The sequence below is a fragment of the Carcharodon carcharias genome, chromosome 1 (assembly GCF_017639515.1).
Source record: "Carcharodon carcharias isolate sCarCar2 chromosome 1, sCarCar2.pri, whole genome shotgun sequence".
Taxonomy (NCBI): Eukaryota; Metazoa; Chordata; class Chondrichthyes; order Lamniformes; family Lamnidae; genus Carcharodon; species Carcharodon carcharias.
In genome coordinates this window covers 105,036,042-105,056,079 of record NC_054467.1, presented here as the reverse complement: position 1 = coordinate 105,056,079, position 20,038 = coordinate 105,036,042, and the positions used below count along the sequence as shown (strand labels likewise).

Here is a 20,038-nt window from a genome sequence, read left to right as displayed (position 1 = left end):
ATGCTGTGGTGTTTCAAGTGTTCATCTAAATACTGCTTAAATGTTGTGAGGGTTCCTGTCTCTAACACCCTTTCAGGCAGTGAGTTCCAGATGCCCCCCCACCCAACTCTCCTGGGTGAAAAAAAATTTCCTCAAATCCCCTCTAAACCCCTTACCTTAAATCTACTATTGAGGTTATTGACCTCTCCACTAAGGGGAAAAGTTTCTTCCTATCTAAGCCCCTCATAATTTTGTACGCCTCAATCAAGTCCCCTCTCAGCTCTAAGGAAAACAACCACAGCCTATCTAGTCTCTCTTCATAGCTGAAATGCTCCAGCCCAGGCAACATCCTGGTGAATCTCCTCTGCACCCTCACGAGTGCAATCACATCCTTCCTATAGTGTGGTGACCAGAACTGCACACAGTACTCCAGATGTGACCTAATTAATATACAGCTCCATCATAACCTCCCTGCTCTTGTATTCAATGTCTCAACTAATAAAGGCAAGTATCCCACCTGCCATCTTAACCACCTTATCTACCTGTGCTGCTGCCTTCAAGGATCTGTGGACATGCACACCAAGATCCCTCTGATCATCTGTACTTCCTACAGTCTTACCATTCATTGTGTACTCCCTTGCCTTGTTAGTCCTCCCAAAATGCATCACCTCATACTTTTCAGGATTAAATTCCATTTGCCACTGTTCTGCCCATCTAAGTAGCCTGTCTATATCGTCCTGCAGTCTAAGGCTTTCCTCCTCGCTATTTACCACACCACCAATTTTCGTGTCATCTGCAGAACTTACTGATCATACTTCCTACATTCATGTCTAGATCATTAATGTATGCTAGAAACAGCAAGGGACCCAGCACTGAACCCTGCAGTACACCACTGGATACAGGCGTCCAGTCCCCAATTTTCAATTTTCCAGTCACAAAAACAACCTTTGACCATCACCCTCTGCCTCTGCCACTAAGCCAATTTTGGATCCAAATTGCCTTGGATCCCATGGATCCCTTCTTGACCAGTCTCCCATGTGAGACCTTGTCAAAAGCCTTACTGAAGTCCATGTAGACTACATCAACTGCAGTATCCTCATCAACACTCCTAGTCACCTCCTCAAAAAATACAAATTTGTTAGACATGCTCTTCCCCTGACAAGGCCATGCTGACTATCCTTGATTAATCCTTACCTCTCCAAGTGGAGATTAATTCTGTCCATCAGAATTTTTTCCAAAAGTTTCCCAACCACTGATGTTAGACTCACTGGCCTATGGTTTCCTGGTTTATGCTTACCACCCTTCTTGAATAATGATACCACATTAGCTGGCCTCCAGTCCTCTGGCACCTCTCCTGTGGCCAGAGAGGATTTGAAAATTAATGTCAGGGCTCCTGCAATTTTTCCCCTTGCCTCCCACAGCAGCCTTCCACAGCATGATGTTGCAGAAATACAATACTATTGTTCACTTATCTGTTCTAACAAAATAGTAATCTTGAAGAAATTCTAGTAGTGAATGTTACAATTACGGTACAATACCTCGAGGGGCAGCAGCTGCTTACAGGCAGAGGAGGCTCCTTCAGGAAAGAGGACTCATTTCCTTCAAGCACATGAGGAAGACAACGGGAAACTACCTCATGTAGTCTTTCCCCTAGTCATATGGCTCATTGCTCAATGAACTTGAAAATGGGAAGCTCTGACCTCACAACTGAAAAGGAGAGTGAAAGACCGTGAGGTGTGGATAATTGACCTGCCCTTGGGCAGGCACCACCACTATTTTGTCACCAATACATTTGAACTAAATAGGTGCCATTTTCCATTACAGGTGTTGATCCAATAATTTGGGAGCAGGCTAAAGTTGACAATCCTGATCCTGAAAAGTAGGTTTCTCCATCTCTTCCTTGCTACAAACCCATTGCATGACTGGTGGAAACTGTTCAAACACAATGGTTTTTGCTTTTGTTTACATAATTCCTTTTTGTGTCTATGTTCACATGATTTGTATAAAGTTTATGTTGTGTGCAAACATTGAATTTGTTCATCTGAAATTTCTTTGCTTTCGCAATGGAGGTAACCAGTGTACAAAATAATAGTTTTATAAGAGCAGGGAGGGATTTGAGATGAATGAATTAAGCAGCCTTTCATGAATCTTTTACAGTATAATTTCAAGACCTCATTTTTTTTGACAATAACACATTAAGTGCTGTCAGGGTGACCCTGTGTTCATTACTTAATAGCTCTAAAATAGTCAAAATGGTTTGTGATGAGAATAAACGACCACTGGACCCATTATGGTTGATCAAAAGTTCTTCTTAATTTTGATGAAATTTCAGGTAACTCTCAAGCTTATTTAATGAACTGTGTCATTGGACATTTTGGCTTAGTTAAAGGGGAGATATTTTTAATTTTATTTTGAGTTTTTTAATGTTTCAAATACACTATAATACAAACAAATTTGGCCTTTTTTTCCCTCTTAGTTATTCCTTAAATGTAAAGCACATTCTGTCCTATGACAGCCCTAGGGTGGTAGGGCCATTTGAGATCATGGTGGGTGGAGGGAGTCATTTCTACCCTTTTTCAAGTTGCCCCAGCCACGGCCATTGGCAGAACCAGCAATTGTTTGGTGGGTGATGGCAGAAGAGCCAGAACCTCGAGGGGCAGCAGCTGCTTACAGGCAGAGGAGGCTCCTTCAGGAAAGAGGACTCATTTCCTTCAAGCACATGAGGAAGACAATGGGAAACCACCTCATGTAGTCTTTCCCCTAGTCATATGGCTCATTGCTCAATGAACTTGAAAATGGGAAGCTCTGACCTCACAACTGAAAAGGAGAGCACAAGACCGTGAGATGTGGATAATTGACCTGCCCTTGGGCAGGTAACCACCACTATTTTGTCACCAATACATTTGAACTAAATAGCTCTCACACTTTTGAGAAATATTCATTCAGTCAATGTTTAAATAATTTTTATTCCACGGTATACTTTGCTTCAATATAATTTATTAGTGTGTATATCAATCCCAAGTTTTTTTTAGTTTTCACAATTTTAAGTCTTACAGTTAGCATTTTATAACACAATATTTGGTCTTTTTTTTCTCACTTCACTATATTTTGGATAAAAACAAAGTGCTGGAAAGACTCAGCAGGTCTGGCAGCATCTGTGGAGAGATAGAGTTTTTTGAGTCCAATATGACTGTCCTTTGAAACTCTTCCAAAGAAGTCATATTGGATTCGAAATGTTTCGTCTATGCTTCCCTCCACTGATGCTGCCAGACCGGCTGAGTTTTTCCAGTAGTTTGTTTTTATTCCAGATCTCCAGCATCCACAGTATTTTGCTTTTATTTCTCCAAATTTTAATTTTGGTGCATTTAATATTGTGCAGAAAACTAGAGGGAGCTCCCATGTGGGTTTATTTTATAAAAAAAAAATACAATTCAGTTTTTTCAAAAGATTATCAATTTTGCACCCACCCCCAAGGGGATGAGATGATGGGGCTGATGTGTTGTATTTGTCAAAGCTAGTGTACTAGTTAGTTGAATCAGATGGGCAATATGACCTTGCAGCATCCCATTTACTGAGGGTCCAGTCCAGCCTAGGCCTCACATAATGCAGCCGAACTCTTTGCCATCCTCACAGCTAACTCACTGGCAACCAGATTATTTTGTTCATCATGGTCTTTACTGCTGTTTGAGGCAAATATTTTTGCACTTTAATCTAATCCTCATCACCAAGGCCTGATATATATTAGGAGGAACTTGTAAAGAGTGACCGGCACCATGATGGCTAGGTCACATGCTTAAAGACATCATCATCATCATCATATACTGGGCATGCTCATAACACGAATACATTAAAAAATATTTAACGGTGAAGCAGTGTAATGAATTATTTACAGGTACACAAACTATACAACTTCAAAAACAAGCACATTTCTGTGAATATCCAAATTTGGCAAAATAACAACTGACTTTTTTCTTTTTAAGCAATATCTATAAATCAAGTCTAACCATTGGTTAATATCTTCTATCTCTGATCTACTGGGGATTTCAGCACATTGGTTAAATGGGGGAGAGGGGTGGTGATTCCTTGGGTGGGGGGGAGGGGGTCTCACACCTTCCTCTTCTAAAAGAAATGTCATCTCTGACAATGCATCTAAGCCTTTGTTATAGCAACATTTATCACATGAGGTATTATACCCAACTACAATTAGTGTAATATATTACAAAGGACCCAGAAACAACAGGTTAGACATCACGAATATTAACACATTTAACATTATCCTTTGGCATTGTATGTGTACATGTTTTATTGCATATATGTACTTAATACAAATCAAGAATCAGTTCTAAGGAGCATTTATAAGATGTGTCCTTTGCTATTTCCCCAACCTCTTAAAATTTGATCAAATATCTTCTTCCATAAGAGAACTATAATTGTTTGAAAATATATCTACCTGTAGAGAAATCATACAAAGAGAATATGAATAATATCCAATCATATAGGCTATTAACTTTATTTACACAAAGTAAACTTGCCCCATATTGCTTCTGAGTAGGGCAAGTTTGCTTTCCAGGACTGTGCGTGTGTCCCTGAACAGTTGGTATCTTACATCTCCAGATCATCTTACAAACTTCAGCTGCATGGATGATGATAACGTGATTCTCCACAATATTTTCATTCACTGTGTATGCATCTTGATTACTAACACTTCTGCCACTTTCTCTCTCTCTCTCCCCCGACCCCTCCTTTCAAAGGCTGATACCAGTGCCCATGGTTGGTTTTAAGGAATTGCTGAGGAGGCTTAAGTTCCAGGAACAGATGACAAAACAGCATCAAAGCAGACTGGATGTGAGTTGGGATTCCTGCATGAGAAGATATCTTTAGGCCATTGTATCAGTTCTATTTACTTAATCGTAGCTTTCGATTGTTGCAAAACTCTTCTCTGATTTGATTATGGTGTAAGTTGAGCAATAGTGTTTTGGAAAGTGACTTGGGCCAGAATAAACTTGAGAATCCATTATTTCTGTCACAAAGCTCTTCTTGATGCAGTGATAATGATGAAGAAATTCTGTATCACTGTACCATGAACATTCTCTCATTGAACATGTTTGGAAACAGAACAGTATAAGTAATTCAGGTTATCTCAAATTAACTTATTTATATGAGTGAGTTTTTTTATTGACAGTGAAGAGGTGCAACTCATTGAGGCACCACTTGGTGGCAATGCAAAGTGGGAAATGCTATTGAAATCTGCTCCTTGCTGATCTCAGTTGCCTGCCAGCAAATTAAAGTAAATCAGAGGATAGCGCCCTGGTCACTTATGTGTGGAATCATCCCAGATTTGCACTAAGTGCGGTAGCAGGCAGGAAAAACAATGTTTTATTCAGCAGCCGCAATGGAGGCTTTTCCCCATGATTGTCCCAAACTTGCCACATTAATTATGAATCCCCAGGATACACACCATTTCGATGGCAGGTAGGCTCAGATTCGCCTGCCATGCTGTCACCTCGCTGCTTCATCACGCCAGGCACCACATTTAAAGCGCAGCCACGCTCAGTGCTTCCAACACTGGACTGCAGCAAAGAAGACATGGCCTCGAAAGGCAATAAGACTGCAGCCCTTAAGCGCCTTTTGGACTCTGTATAGGCCCGCCGTGATGTCCTCTACCCCTGTTCTGGCTGCAGGATGGGCAGCAACATTACCACTCCAGCTTGGTAGACAATGGCAGCAGTGGTCAGTGCCAGTGCTGCACACAAGAGGTCCAATGCAGATAGAGGACGAATGATCTTATCCATGCAGCCAGGATATGGCAACCATCTATTACTCTAAACTCACACACTCAAGCCCATCACACATTCACTGGCATCTCAATCACTGCCAGCTCAAGGGACATTACCGCCCATTCTCACACACGTACCCTCACATCTCCATCTGGCCTCATCTCCGCTTGAGACGCCTCCCCAGCGCTCACCATCTTGAGGCCACTTGCACACATCAACATGTGCCCTCCCCACCCTTGGTTACCGTCCTTCCCCAGTACAGACCTCACCCTGTAGCCTCTTCCCCTTGTCTGAGGCCACTTCTCCCCCTTTCCCAAGCAAGACCTTGCCCTGCAGCCGCTGAAAAGCCACCCACATATGGCTAATCTGGGAGGTAGGGACCTGCCCGTAAGGCCCCCCTAAAAGTGATGTAGTGCTGTCTGTGAAGCCTGGCATTGACGACTGCGAGTGCTGACCAAAGCAAGGAAGGCAACCAAACTTCGGAGTCCTGAGCGAAGTGCAGCCTGTCAATATATGCTGTTGTGAAACACGTTGCCATGTTTTCCCACCAACGTGGGCAGATGATCCAGTGGCGGGGGGGGGAATGACTCCGGCGGGCTGGCCTTATAATGACATGCTGATGTGTTACAATGAGGTTCCCAATGTTCCCTGCCATCGACAGGCTGAGTGGACGATCACAAACTGGTTTCATGACGTTGCGAAACTGATTTTTGGCCTTTTCGTCATGTTGTCTGCTCACACCACCAAACACACCCGATGCTGGTAGGCATGGAAAATCTGGCCTATGTTTCTCATAGTTAGCTCAGTGTGATTTGGGTATGTCAGTCGGCTGCTTACCTACCCCTCTAAGGCACAGATGATTTGTGATTTCAAGGAGGCTAGAATGAAAATCTGATTTATATCCTCAACAAATAATACTTTTTTGTTCAAAAACTTGTAACATAGAAAAAACTCTTCTTTGTGGCTGGGGCCAGAGGGAACAAGGCCAAAAGTAAGTTTGAGGGATGGGAGATAAAAACAGAAAATGCTGGAAAAACTCAGGTGTGGCAGCATCTGTGGAGAGAAAAACAGAGTTAATATTTTGAGTCCGTATGGCTCTTCTTCAGAGCTAAAGAAGAGTCATATAGACTTGAAACGTTAACTCTGTTTCTCTCTCCGCAGATGCTGTCAGATCTGCTGAGTTTTTCCAGCATTTTCTGTTTTTGTTTCAGATTTCCAGCATCTGCAGTATTTTGCTCTTATATAGAGAGATGGGGGGGTGGATAGGTTGTGCAGTCAAGCAGGGAAGCACTTTAGTCTAGGAGGAGCTAATACCTATTTTGTATTCTTTTGTGGGATGTGGGAGTTGCTGGCAAGGCCAGCATTTGTTGCCCATTCCTAATTGCCCTTGAACTGAGTGGCTTCATAGGCCATTTCAGAGGGTAGTTCAAAGTCAACCACATTGCTATGGACATGTAGTCACTTGTAGGCTAGAATGGGTAAGGATGACAGATTTCCTTCCCTAAAGGACGCTAGTGAGCCAGATGGGTTTTTACGACAATCGATGATAGTTTCATGGTCATCTGGATTTCAATTCGAGATTTTTTTTATTAATTGAATTAATTCTACCAGCTGCCATGGCAGGATTTGAATCCATGTCTGAGCCTCTGCATTGCCAGTCCAGATACAAAACCATTATGCCACCATCTTCCTCTATTTATGTGATGTATTAACAGAGCTCCTGGACACTATTACAGTGGCATCATGCAATGGCCAGGTGCAGGTTCGGTTCGCCTGTGTCGTTGTAGGGACTTAACAAGCAGAACTCTGCTGCCTCCTTACTGGGAGTAGGGGGCAACCATCTGGAGAGTTAATGTAGTCCCTGCTATTTTGCAGCTTCCAACTATTGACTCCAGCAGCAACAGCTAAGTTCTGAGAGTCAATAAGCTATTTTTAGCTGCAGGAAGCATGTTTCCTGAGGAGATCAGAAAAGCATAGCAATTATGTGTAACATTCTATTCCAATGCAAACCTTGTGCTGATTTTATTTTATACTTGCTGATGCCTGTGTAGCTGCTCATATGTAGTGTGGCATCTGGAGCACGTTTGTAATAGTTGCTAACCTGACCTGTGCCTATACAAACTTTGCTCTGTCACTCCCTGTAGGAAATGGTTGAAATAGGCCTATAAGTCAAATAGATTTTAATTTCTTTACATGAGCAGCTGTTTGGCTTCTTTTCTTGGAGAGAAAAGATCAGAAAATAATAGTGCTTGCTTTTCCCTTCTGTGTATTTTATGATTGCTCTTTCATGATTTGCAAATGTGACAGGTGTTCTCAAATCTCTTACCACATTCAGCTATTTATAGAAAAACAAAACTGGAACTACACATACATCATTCACTCAACGGACAGTTTGAGAAGCAGATAGATTACCTCCTGCCCTGCAATACCTCGGTTTCTTTTCATGCCATCACTCAAATACGACCATTGTAAAAATTGAAGCCCAGATTTTAGCTCCCGGGTCGGGAGAATTCCCGGCTCCGTGAACCTGACCTTTAATAGTTGCCACCTGCACTTGAAACCTTTTGTTATAGAGGGTGGCTGGGCTAGGTTACAAGTCGGGCCTCCCAACCCCTGGAACGAGGGCAGGAGGTGGGCTGGGCGGGAGGCCTGCCTCTATGCTCCAGCACTTTATATTTTTTTAAATAACTTAAAAACAAAAAAAAAAGCCCTCGCCCTTCAACACCCACATACTCCCCATGCCCCATCCATGGCATCCTATGCTACCTCATGGCCCCACCCACCCCCATGGTCCTCAAACCATCATGCCCCCACATTCCCCTTCATAGCCCGATGCCAATCCATGCCCCACACTTGCTACCCTTTGCCCTTACCCCCTCCATGCCAACTCACTTGGTATCCTTTGACAGCTTGGCAGTTCCAATGAGTCTGTGCATTTTTTACGCATAATTGTGTTTATTTTTAACAACCGGAAGGGTGCCTCACCTTTCCCAAAGGTGTCCTGGAACCACATCCAAAGGGGTACCCTGGCCATCCAAACGAATCCACCAAGTTCACACCAGCTCTTACCTGGTCTACTCCACACACTCTGGGTTTCGCACTCCTGGCCTACCAGAATGATTTAGATGGCCAACTTGCCTCCGTGAACGGTGCATGCACGAACCCTGGCCCGACTCCAATTCTGCCCCTTCGAAAATAGGAAATGCTGCGTGCGAGGGCATTCGGCCATTTCCGGGATTTTCGCCACGATGGAAATCCCTTCCTTCATAGTGAAAACCTGGGCCTGAGTTTCGTAGCTGTGACACGTCTTTCTTTAACATATTTATAAATTCAGGTAAGCAGTCATCTGGTGTGTTTTCTCCAATCCCAAACAGATTATATCTGAAGATGTAAATGAATTGCAGAAGAACCAAGCCACAACTGTAGCAAAAATAGCTCAGTACAAGAGAAAATTGATGGACCAAGCTCATAAAGTCTTGCAGGTAATTTAATGTATTTAGTTGCAGTTTGTGTGGGCAAATTTAAAACATTTTAAAAATGTACATTTTTGTGGATGTTTTCAATGTGCGACTTTTGATCTGTAATGTCAATGTGGAGTTATCTTGGATCAGGTGTTTCAGAACAGAACTGCTGTGCTGTATCCCAGCCCAAATGCCTTATCTCCTACTTGTGATGAGCATTCCCAACGTGACTTGTTTTTTCCACTATTTTCCACACCAGTCATCATCTCTTGGAATTATAGAGTTATACAGCACAGAAACAGGCCTTTCATGTCTGTGCTGGCCATCAAGCACCTATCTATTCTAATCCCATTTTCCAGCACTTGGCCCGTAGCCCTGTATCGCATTTCAAGTGCCCATCTAAATACTTCTTAAATGTTTTGAGTAAAATTGGTTCACAGTTGGCGCTGAATAGGGAGAAATGTTTTGCAGTGGATGAATGCTCATTAAGAACAGCACTGAAGACTGCCCAGACTGATCTTGTGTATAGGCCCTTGAAACTAGCAGCATCGATTTTTGATCCCTCAAGTCTCACTGGACTCAAACTCCGGTTCCAAGAGTGAAATGACCAGTATCTGAGCCACTATATAATCCTCTCCCTGTGTGCTTAATCTTATGGTTTTGTTGTTCCCTCCACCCAAACATTTCCTGACCTGAGTAACTGGGCAGTCTGGCCTCTGCAAATCCTCAGAAGAATCCTCATAGTTTGATTTTTTCAGGATAGATTTGTTTGAAGAGTACACTTTTGCTCATTTGATCTCATTATACAGAGTGTTAAACCCTATTGTCTTCCCATTGCAACATCTACCTTAAATTTGTTCAATGTCTTGGTTTCAAACACTCTTTTTGACAATCTGCCACTGCTGTTTGAACACAAACTTTGTAAAGAAATACCTCTCCACATCTGCCCTAAATTTTCCCTTCGCAATCTGATCATGTGTCATCTTGTTTTGTTCCCCTGACGTGCAAGATGTATTGTTTCCGTTAAGTATCTTATAACTGGATTAAATCCTATTTTAAGTGTCACTTTCCAAGCCTGAGGAGCCTTAGTTAGTGATGGCTCTTCCCTGAGGTTCGGAAAATTAGCCTGTGCTCTCTTCTCTGTGCTGCCTTCGGGCCTGAGAGGTGAGGAGCTTCATTTGCTGTGTAGTAAGACCAACACCTCAACTCATGAGCAATGCTGTACTGGATCAGCAATTTGCAGGACATATGAAGTCTGGCTGTAAATGCAAGCCAAAGATTAAATTCAGATCAGGTCTCTGAGATATAGCAAAATAAGAGATATACTGAAAACACACAGTAAGTCAGTCAGCAACATTAAAGAGAAAAGACAGGTTATGACAATTCGGGTGTGTAACCTTTCATCAGAACCCCTTTTCTTGGCAGATACTGACTGACCTGTATGTTTCCAACTTTTTATTTCTGATTAATGCTTCCTATCTGTGTCATTGATTACTAATACAGCTTGGTGCAAAAATGTTATAAAAGCAATTGAGATTTAAATAGAATCGCCACCTTGTTCTATTCAATAAATGCAGACATTTATTTTACATAACTGTTTATTCCTCTCTTTGTGGAAATAATTATACCATGGTAATTTATTTAGCAGATTGTACTCAGAACTTAAATTTTCAGAGCCTCATTTTTGGAACAAAAACTTGGCAATGTGTGATGTATGATAGAAAGTTGGTTGATGGATAGAGAGCAGATTAATATGAATCAATGTTGATCAAATTGAAGAACTGAGGAATCCCAAGGTTAGTTCTGATCTAAGTTGTATATTAATGTTTTGGACTTGAATACAGAGTATAATATCGAAAGCTGCTAGTGACACAGAGGTTTTGCACTGTAAAAGACTCAGACTATACATACAGATAAGTGGAATGGGCAGAAACAATTTAAAATGGATAAGTGTGACGCTGTGTACTTTGGGAGAGAAACACTCAGCGGAAAGATACTGAAGGGTACTCACAAACAGTGAGAATTGTGGATTCAATACACAATTCATTAATGATGTGAACACGGGTAGATAAAACCTTTCACAAAACACATAACATTTTGGATTTTATGCACAGGACATAGATTAGAAAAGCAAAGAGGTAATGATAAATGTATGCAAGTTGATGCCTAAGCCTTAGTGACAATTAAAGTACTGTGTCCAGTTTTATAGGAAAGGTATGAAAGCCATAGAAATGTAGGTTAGATTCAGCAAGGAAGAATTAAAAAATAATGCCATTGTGAAGCACCTTTTTTTATTCATTCATGGTATGTGGGTGTCACTGGCTAGGCCAACATGTATTTCCCATCCCTAATTGCCCTTGAGAAGGTGGTGGTGAGCTGCCTTCTTGAACCTGTAAAGTCCATGTGGTGTTTGGGAGGGAGTTCCAGGATTTTGGTCCAGTGACAGTGAAGGAACGGTGATATAGGTGATGGATGGGGTGCCAATGAAGCTGGCTGCTTTGTCCTCAATGGTGTCAAGTTGCTTGAGTGTTGTTGAAGCTGCATTCATCCAGGCAATTGGAGAGTATTCCATCCCACTCCTGACTTGTTGTGCCTTGTGGATGGTGGACAGGCTTTGGGGAGTCAGGAGGTGAGCTACTCGCTGCAGAATTCCCAGCCTCTGACTTGCTCTTGTAGCCACAGTATTTATATGGCTAATCCAGTTCAGTTTCTGGTCAGTAGTAACCACCAGGATATTGATAGTGGGGGATTCAGCAATGGTAATATCATTGAATGTCATGGGGAGATGGTTAGATTCTCTCTTGTTGGAGATTGTCACTGCCTGGTACTTGTTTGGCAGGAATGTTACTTGCCACTTATCAGTCCAAGCCTGAGTATTGTACAGGTCTTGCTGCATATGGAGATGGACTGCAAATGGTGCTGAATGTTGTGCAATCATCAGCGAACATCCCCACTTCTGACCTTACGATGGAAGGAAGGTCATTGATGAGACAGCTGAAGACTGTTTGTTCTTGGACACTACCCTGAGGAACATCTGCAGTGATGTCCTGGGATTGAGATGATTGACCTCCCAACAACTACAACCATCTTCCTTTGTGCTACGTATGACTCCAAATAGTGGAGAGTTTTCCTCCCGATTCCCTTTGACTCCAGTTTTGCAAGGGCTCCTTGCTGGAACAATCGGTCACCTGCAGTTTTAATGTTGAGGGTGGTCACTCTCATGTCACCTCCTGAGTTCAGCTTTTTTGTTCATGTTTGAAATAAGGAGATCAGGAACTGAGTGGCCCTGGTGGACCCCAAACTGGGCATCAGTGAGCAGGTTATTGTTGAGTAAGTGCCACTTGACAGCACTATTGACAACACCTTCCATCAGCTTGCTGATGATGGAGAGTAGACTGTTGGGGCGGTAATTGTCCAGGTTGGATTTGTCTTACTTTTTGTTGATAGGACATACCTGGGCAACTTTCCACAATGCTGGTGGATGCCAGTGTTGTAGCTGTACTGGAACAGCTTGGCTGAGAGAGCCGCAAGTTCTGGAGCACAAGCCTTCAGTATTGCCAGAATGTTGTCAGGCCCCATAGTCTTTGCAGTATCCAGTGCCTTCAGCCATTTCTTGATATCATGTGGAGTGAATCAAATTGGCTAAAGTCTGGATCTTGTGAAGCTGGTGATCTCTGGAGGAGGCCAAGATGGATCATCCAACTGGCACTTCTGGCTGAAGGTGACTGCAAATGCTTCAGCCCTATCTTTTGTACTGATGTGCTGGGGCTCGCTCATCATTGAGGATGGGGATACTTGTGGAACCTCCTCCTCCTGTGAGTTGTTTATTTGTCCATCACCATTCTTGACTAGATGTGGCAGGACTGCAGAGCATAGATCTGATCCGTTGGTTGTGGGATTGCTTAGCTCAATCTACCGCATGCTGCTTATGCTGTTTGGCATGCAAGTAATCCTGAGTTGTAGCTCCACCAGATTGACACCTCATTTTTAGGTATGCCTGGTGCTGCTCCTGGCGTGCCCTCCTGCACCTTCATTGAATCAGGTTTGATTCCCTGGCTTAATAACAATGGGAGAGCGGGGGATATGCTGGGCCATGAGGTTACAGGTTGTGGTTGTATACAATTCTGTTGCTGCTGATGGACCACAGCACCTCATGGATGCCCAGACTTGAGTTGCTAGATCTGTTCGAAATTTATCCCATTTGACCTGGTGGTAGTACCACACAACAGGATCAAGGGTATCCTTGATGTGAAGACAGGACTTGGTTTCCACAAGGACTGTGCAGTGATCACTCCTACCAAGACTGTCATGGATAGATGCATCTGCGGCAGGTAGATTGGTGAGGACAAGATCAAGTAGATATTTCCCACTTGTTGGTTCGTTCACCAACTGCTGAAGACCCAGTCTAGCAGCTATGTCCTTTAGGGCTTGGCCAGCTCAGTCTGTAGTGGTGCTACTGAGCTGCTCTTGGTGATGGACATTGAAGTCTCCTCGTCTCCCCCCCACCCCTCCTAGAGTATATTCTGCACCCTTGCCACCCTCAGTGCTTCCTCAAAGTGATGTTCAACATGGAAGAGCACTGATTCATCAGCAGGAGGTTTCCTCGTCCATGTTCAACACAACTCCTGTTGAGGACTCCCAGGGCAACTCCCTCCCAACTGTATAGCATCCTGCTGTCTAAAAAATATTCTCACAATATCCCTCCTATTAATGTGCGAACGTCAGGTTAAAATTGTTAGTAAGCAGAGAAAATATTCTTTATCTATTCATTCTATCAAAATACTTGATAATTTTAAAAACATTTAAAAAATCTCATCCTTCAGTTCCAGTAAAAATAGTTCCATCTCCCTTTTAACAACTATTTGTATTTATAAAGCGCATTTAACATCATAAGACATCCCAAGATTAGGGGAGGTGGCGGCGAAGACCCACTGGTGGGACAGGACATACCCAGGATAATGGTGGTGTCTGGGACATTGTCGGTGTGGTATGATTCCATGAGTATGACTATGTCGGGCTGTCGCTTGACTAGTCTGTGGGACAGCTCTCCCAATTTTGGCACAAAACCTCCCTGCCAAATGTTAGTAAGGAGGACTTTTTAGGGTCGACAGGGCTGGGTAATACAACTGAATGGCTTACAAGGCCATTTCAGAGGGCATTTAAGAGTCAACCACATTGCTGTGGGTCTGGAATCACATGCAGGCCACACCAGATAAGGACGGCAGATTTCCTTCCCTAAAGAGCTTCAGTGAACCAAATGTTTTTTTACGACAATCAACAGTGGTTTCGTGGTCACCATTAGACTAGCATTTTAATTCCAGATTTATTAATTGAATTTAAATTCCACCAGTTATCCGTGCCTCAGAGCATTAGCCTGGGCCTCTGAATTGATTACTAGTTCGGTGACATTACCACTATGCCACCACCTCCCCTAATCTTGGGATGTTTTATGACGTTAAATGCGCTTTATAAATACAAATAGTTGTTGAAGGGAGATTGGACTGTTTTTACTGGAACTGTGGGATGAGATTTATTAAATGTTTTTAAAATTATGAAGTATTTTGATAGAAGGAATAGATATTTTTTCTGCTTATTAACAATTTTAACCTGATGACCGCACATTACTAAGAAGGATATTGTGAGAATATTTTTTATACAGCAAGTTTTTGAAAAAGGAAATGTTCAGGCAGAAACCGTTGCACCTTTTAAGGGAAAATTGGATAAACAGAAGAAGGTAAAAGAAAAACCTGCATTTATATAATGCCTTCCATGACCCTGGGATGTCTCAAAGAGATCCAACACCGACAACAAGGGGCCAAATGGCTTCCTTCTGTGCTGTAACCATTTCACAATTCTATGATTTTTACAGCCAATGAAGTACTTCTTTAAGTATAGTCACCGTTGGAAATGCAATAGCCAATTTGCACACAGCAATCTCCCATAAACAATAATGTGATAACGGCCAGGTAATCTGTGGGTTTTTTAAGAGAGATAATGATGGATAAAAATTGGCTAGAACTCTGGGGAGAACCCTCCTAACCTCCTTTGAAATAGTGCCAAATTTTGAAGATACTGGGTTATGGGAAGTAGGAAAATAAAAGCTGCTACATATTCCCATAAGAAGTGAAAAATAAAGTGTCATCTAAAATAAAGATTTTGAATCGGTCTGGCAAAGAACCAGCACAGTTCAGAAGAAGAAGAGCCATACGGACTTGAAATGTTAACTCTGTTTCTCTCTCCACAGATGTTGCCAGATCTGATGAGTTTTTCCAGCATTTTCTGTTTTTATACCAGCACAGTTGTGGTGGCCTGAGTGTTTTCTCCTGTACTGTAAACTTATGCAGTTCTCAAAGTATTCTCGCAGATTGTGCTTGGAAGGAGGTCTATATGTGTGACTTGCAAAGGTAATCAATTCTCACGTTCCTGGGGTATTTTCTCTCTCCAGGTGTTAATAAAACAGGAGATCCAGAGGAAAGCTGGTTATGCGATTCAGGCAGAAGAAGAGCAGCTTCTTGTTCAGTTAGATACTATCCAGAGTGAACTAAATGCACCAACCCAGTTTAAGGTACAAAATAATTACTTGCCGGAATTCAGTGTGGTATAGCCAGAATAATTTGCAAATTTGCATTGAGTGTGTCTGACTGAATTAGAGAGGTTGCTAAAAATTGTAAACAGAAAAGGCAGCATGTTGAAGTAATGATGTTTATGTGCAGGGCCGTCTGAACGAACTGATGTCTCAGATAAGAATGCAGAATCATGTTGGAGCTGTCAGATCAGAGGAGAGATACAGTGTTGATGGGGATCTCTTGGGAGAAATCAAGCAGGTATAAGAACTACAATTTTTTTCCCCAATTAGCCTGAACAAATTCCATGGAAAAAAAATATACTCAGTTTTGAATATGAATGATTATTTGTGCAGATTAGATTTTGACAGTACAGAAGCTTATTCCTTCAAATTTAATGCAATTTTCGAAAATAATACTAAATTTTTAAGCAATGTTGCATCATAATTAACAGTTTCAACCAGACAGTATTATATCAATGTGAAGCATTTTCACATTTTAATTTGCTTTCTATCAGTCTGTCAACTGTTGTATTGTAGACCTGCTGACCTTCAAAACTAATTATGCTTACAAATACATACAAACATGTTTTTCGAATGCCTGCTAACGTAGCTCATTTCTCTTTCTAGCACCTGAAGTTGCAGCAGGAAGGGCTGAGTCATTTGATCAGTGTTTTGAAGGAAGATTTGGAGGATGTGAAGCTAATTGAGCAGGGCCTCAATGAGAGTGTTCATATTCGCCGTGACCTTTTCAGTTGATGGCTTTCCTGTAATATCGCTGTAGTTAAGAAGGGTATTTTTCTCCCTGTCCAAACTTAATTTTTGGTTCATCCCACCTGCACAAAAGTTATAATTTATAAAAATGGAGATGCTATAACTTTGGTGTCGGGTTGAGAAAGAAATGTCATTGCCATTCTTCATTAAATGCTGCGGTCACCTCAGAAAAGTCTGTAACTTTGGGGATTCTCTTATTTACCCTTAAAGCAGCCAGTTACAAAATTTTGCAATAGAGATTAAGTGACTGACAACTGACTTTGCTTAGCACGTCTAAAGGCATAGCTGAGAAACTACTATGTGCAAATTAGGGGATGAATGTTCAAAATTGTGGGATTTTCTTCAGTCTGCTGTTTTAACGTAGACTTTAACCTGTTTAAAGTGCATTGGGTGTTTATCCGCTAATACTGCAAATAGTAATTTCTGGATTCATATCTTAATTTTTCTTTACCATATTTTTTTAAAGTGTATAAATATGTTGATTTTCCTGTTCTATGCAATAGGTTGGGACAGATTTTTTTAAAATGCTGCTAATAATCAGACTTGCATTGAACAGGAATGGCTATACCGGTACTGACTAAGTCAGGAACAAATTGGGATTTGTTTATATTTTTAAAAAAGCATGCATTTGGAGTTCTGCTTAATTTGGATGAGTGTGTGTTTGACTGTTCTGAGTACTTTGAGCAGTTTGTACAGCTTGAAAATCTGACCTTGATGTGTCATGAATGTGGAAAATTTGAAGATTACTTTATTGGACTTAAGAGCCCTGGAGACTGGAATGGTGAATTGATAATTAATGTTACGAAGACCAGAGAAGCACAAGTGCTAGATATACAACCCCACTTTATTTCTTTTTAAAACTTATACAAGCATATTTATAGTATTATTACAAGGAGCATCACAGATTGGCTTTGTTCTTGGGAGTTGACATTTTAAAAGTGCTACTCATGATATTTCTCATGTTAAAGTATGCAGCTCCTTTTCTATCCAGCAGGGGGTTCAGGTTAATGGCTGTCATGTTTACACATTATTCCCCTAAATCATTTGTACTTGATAATGGTCTCTTTGAAATATACATCAATACAATATCGTAGTGCTGGAGTGCCAATTGTGAGCCATTGGCCAGAGAAAGGTCAGGCCAGACATGGATCTCTATTGAAAAACTACTTTGTGTGTTAAATGTTTGTAATAATTATGCAAAGAGGAAATAAATTCTAAATAAACAATTTGCTTTAATAACCACCTGCTTATGATTCTTTGAATGTTAATTTCATAGTTTGAGCCAGATATTATGCAACTGCAACCATTTTTTTGTTGGATTGATATTTATCCAACCCCCCCCCCCCCCAAAGCCGTCCAGTTCTCCATCTTATTTCCCTATTAGGGCTGTCAGTCAAAGCTAGAAACTACTTGTTGATTGATGTCAAGTGATTTGCTCCAATTCTTTATGCTGAATGTTATGACTGACATAGTTGGTAAAGCGGAGTTATTTAAAAATCCCAGAGGGAAACTTAAAATTATAGGTTATGACAGTTGTTTTAAAGTGTTATGTTTGAGGTGCAACTCTAAATTCAGGAATCAGACCACCAGTTCTCGAGGTTTTGCATTAAATTAAACATTTTATTAATTTACACAGGTTAAAATATATATACACATGGCTACAAATTACTACTATCATAACTTTAAAAAAATTTCCAAACTAATCTCCATTAAGGCAACAGCAACCCATAGACTTAACCAGATACCAGGCAAAGCATTTTCACTGTACGAATTCAAAATGAGGTTCCTTTCACTTTGGGTTCTGTGGAGACAGTGGTAGGCTCACAGCTGCTTTGGTGTTACATTGCCTCTGCTCTACATACACCACACTGCTGAAGTTATACATAGCAAAGCCCATTGAATGTAAATGCTCATTGTATCACCAACCTCTGAACTAAACCCCTCTAACAATAAAACCCTTTTATAGTACCAATTTAATTAGCAATATAAACATATTTTGCTTGGTATCTTGCTAGATAGGTATCAGTTTTCACCCCACTTCAATGCTGTATTCAAAAAATGCAAATACACTCTACCTCTCTTACATCTCAAAAACTGGTACACATCAAAGCACCCAGATTAGCTGGTTTTAATCCAATTAAGACACACCCACAGACGAAATCTATTTTAAAAGAAAAATGTTTTCCAATAATTATATATACATTAATAGCTTCATGACACAGTGAGAAATTGTTTCAGTGTATAAAAAGCCATAATTTCCTTTGGACATGGGACATGGTGGTGCTTGCTTGACAGAGTCTGGAAATGCTATAGCTGAGTTTCAAGTAACAGAATGGTGTAGATAACATAAGCACCTTCATTAGACTGCTTTTGAGGGTAAGGGAGAAATCTTGCAGAACTTCCCTCAGGAGATCAAATAGATGGGATGGATTCCAAAATGGGCCAAAATGTAGATAGCACCGAGTCCACTGACTGGATCTGGTGAGCTGAATGGACTTTCCATGTCCATGCTTTCTTGTGATATTTGTGGCTATTTTCTCACATGGGAGTTCAAATGATAACTATTTCAGGTCAAAGTTTGCTCAATCATTCAGTGAGGTTCTCACTTTGTAACTGCTTGCTGATGTTCCCGATTGTCTATTTCAATGGCTGGAAGTTTGTATCTTGTTTGTGTTTATGTATAAATAGAAGCATTCGTGCTGCAGGCCACTTTCTTGCATGTCTTCATGAGCTTTAATTGAAAGCTTAGCAACAATGTTTCTTTTTATGGACCCTGTAACTATAATCTGCTGACAAATCCATTTTATGGCAATTACTGCACATAAGAACAGGGGGGAAATTGAAAGTTGTAGCTTACTGAGATTTACAATGTAAGGAAGATGGCAAATATGAACATACATGGATTAAGGGAGATTTCATGTATCCTATTGGTCTCTTCTTGGACTTCCTTAGTCTCTCCTCATTGTTGGTTTGTGAAGTTAAACGGATATAGTAATTCAATGTATAAACTTCAAGTTGCTATAAAAAGTCAGAAATATCAGTGAACTAATTTAATTTATATACAACAACCCTAATATAATTAACCTGCTCCTTGAATCATTATACATATTAATCTGCTGTATGGGTAGTGAGAGGTTCCATTTTTTTTCACTATAGTGTTAAGATTTTTTGGAATATCATTTTGTCAATAGTGTCCCCCAAAACTGACCCAAGTGAAATGCACTTGGCGCACTGAAATTCTTTGCGATAGTTTCTTTTTGATAAAAGAAGCAGTTCAGCGCATAATATATGAAAATGGATTGCTGACATAGTCGGCACAACCTTTCAGGCACGAGTAATGATTGTAATGTGTTTTTAACACGGCTATAAAAATGTACAACCAAATTTGCTACAAAATCAGAGCAGAAGTCCTGCGCAGTGGGATCAGATCTGAAGTTCTCTACTTGAATTGAGTATACTTGTTTACATTTGATTTTAAGGCTCAC

The 20,038-nt window shown here is 41.0% G+C and overlaps 1 protein-coding gene across 4 annotated transcripts in view; it reads left to right on the top strand.

The window, feature by feature from the left end:
* The window catches only part of nup54 (nucleoporin 54), a 69,741-nt gene extending 51,946 nt beyond the window's left edge, over positions 1-17,795 (top strand). For all 4 annotated transcript variants that reach the window (XM_041196392.1, XM_041196384.1, XM_041196375.1 and 1 more), the window contains 6 exons: positions 1,804-1,858; positions 4,731-4,824; positions 9,131-9,238; positions 15,663-15,782; positions 15,931-16,041; positions 16,410-17,795. In XM_041196392.1, coding sequence (XP_041052326.1) covers positions 1,804-1,858; positions 4,731-4,824; positions 9,131-9,238; positions 15,663-15,782; positions 15,931-16,041; positions 16,410-16,538 — 617 coding nt within the window. In that variant the 3' untranslated portion in view covers positions 16,539-17,795. The remainder of the gene's footprint in view (positions 1-1,803; positions 1,859-4,730; positions 4,825-9,130; positions 9,239-15,662; positions 15,783-15,930; positions 16,042-16,409) is intronic.
* Positions 17,796-20,038: the final 2,243 nt, after the last annotated feature.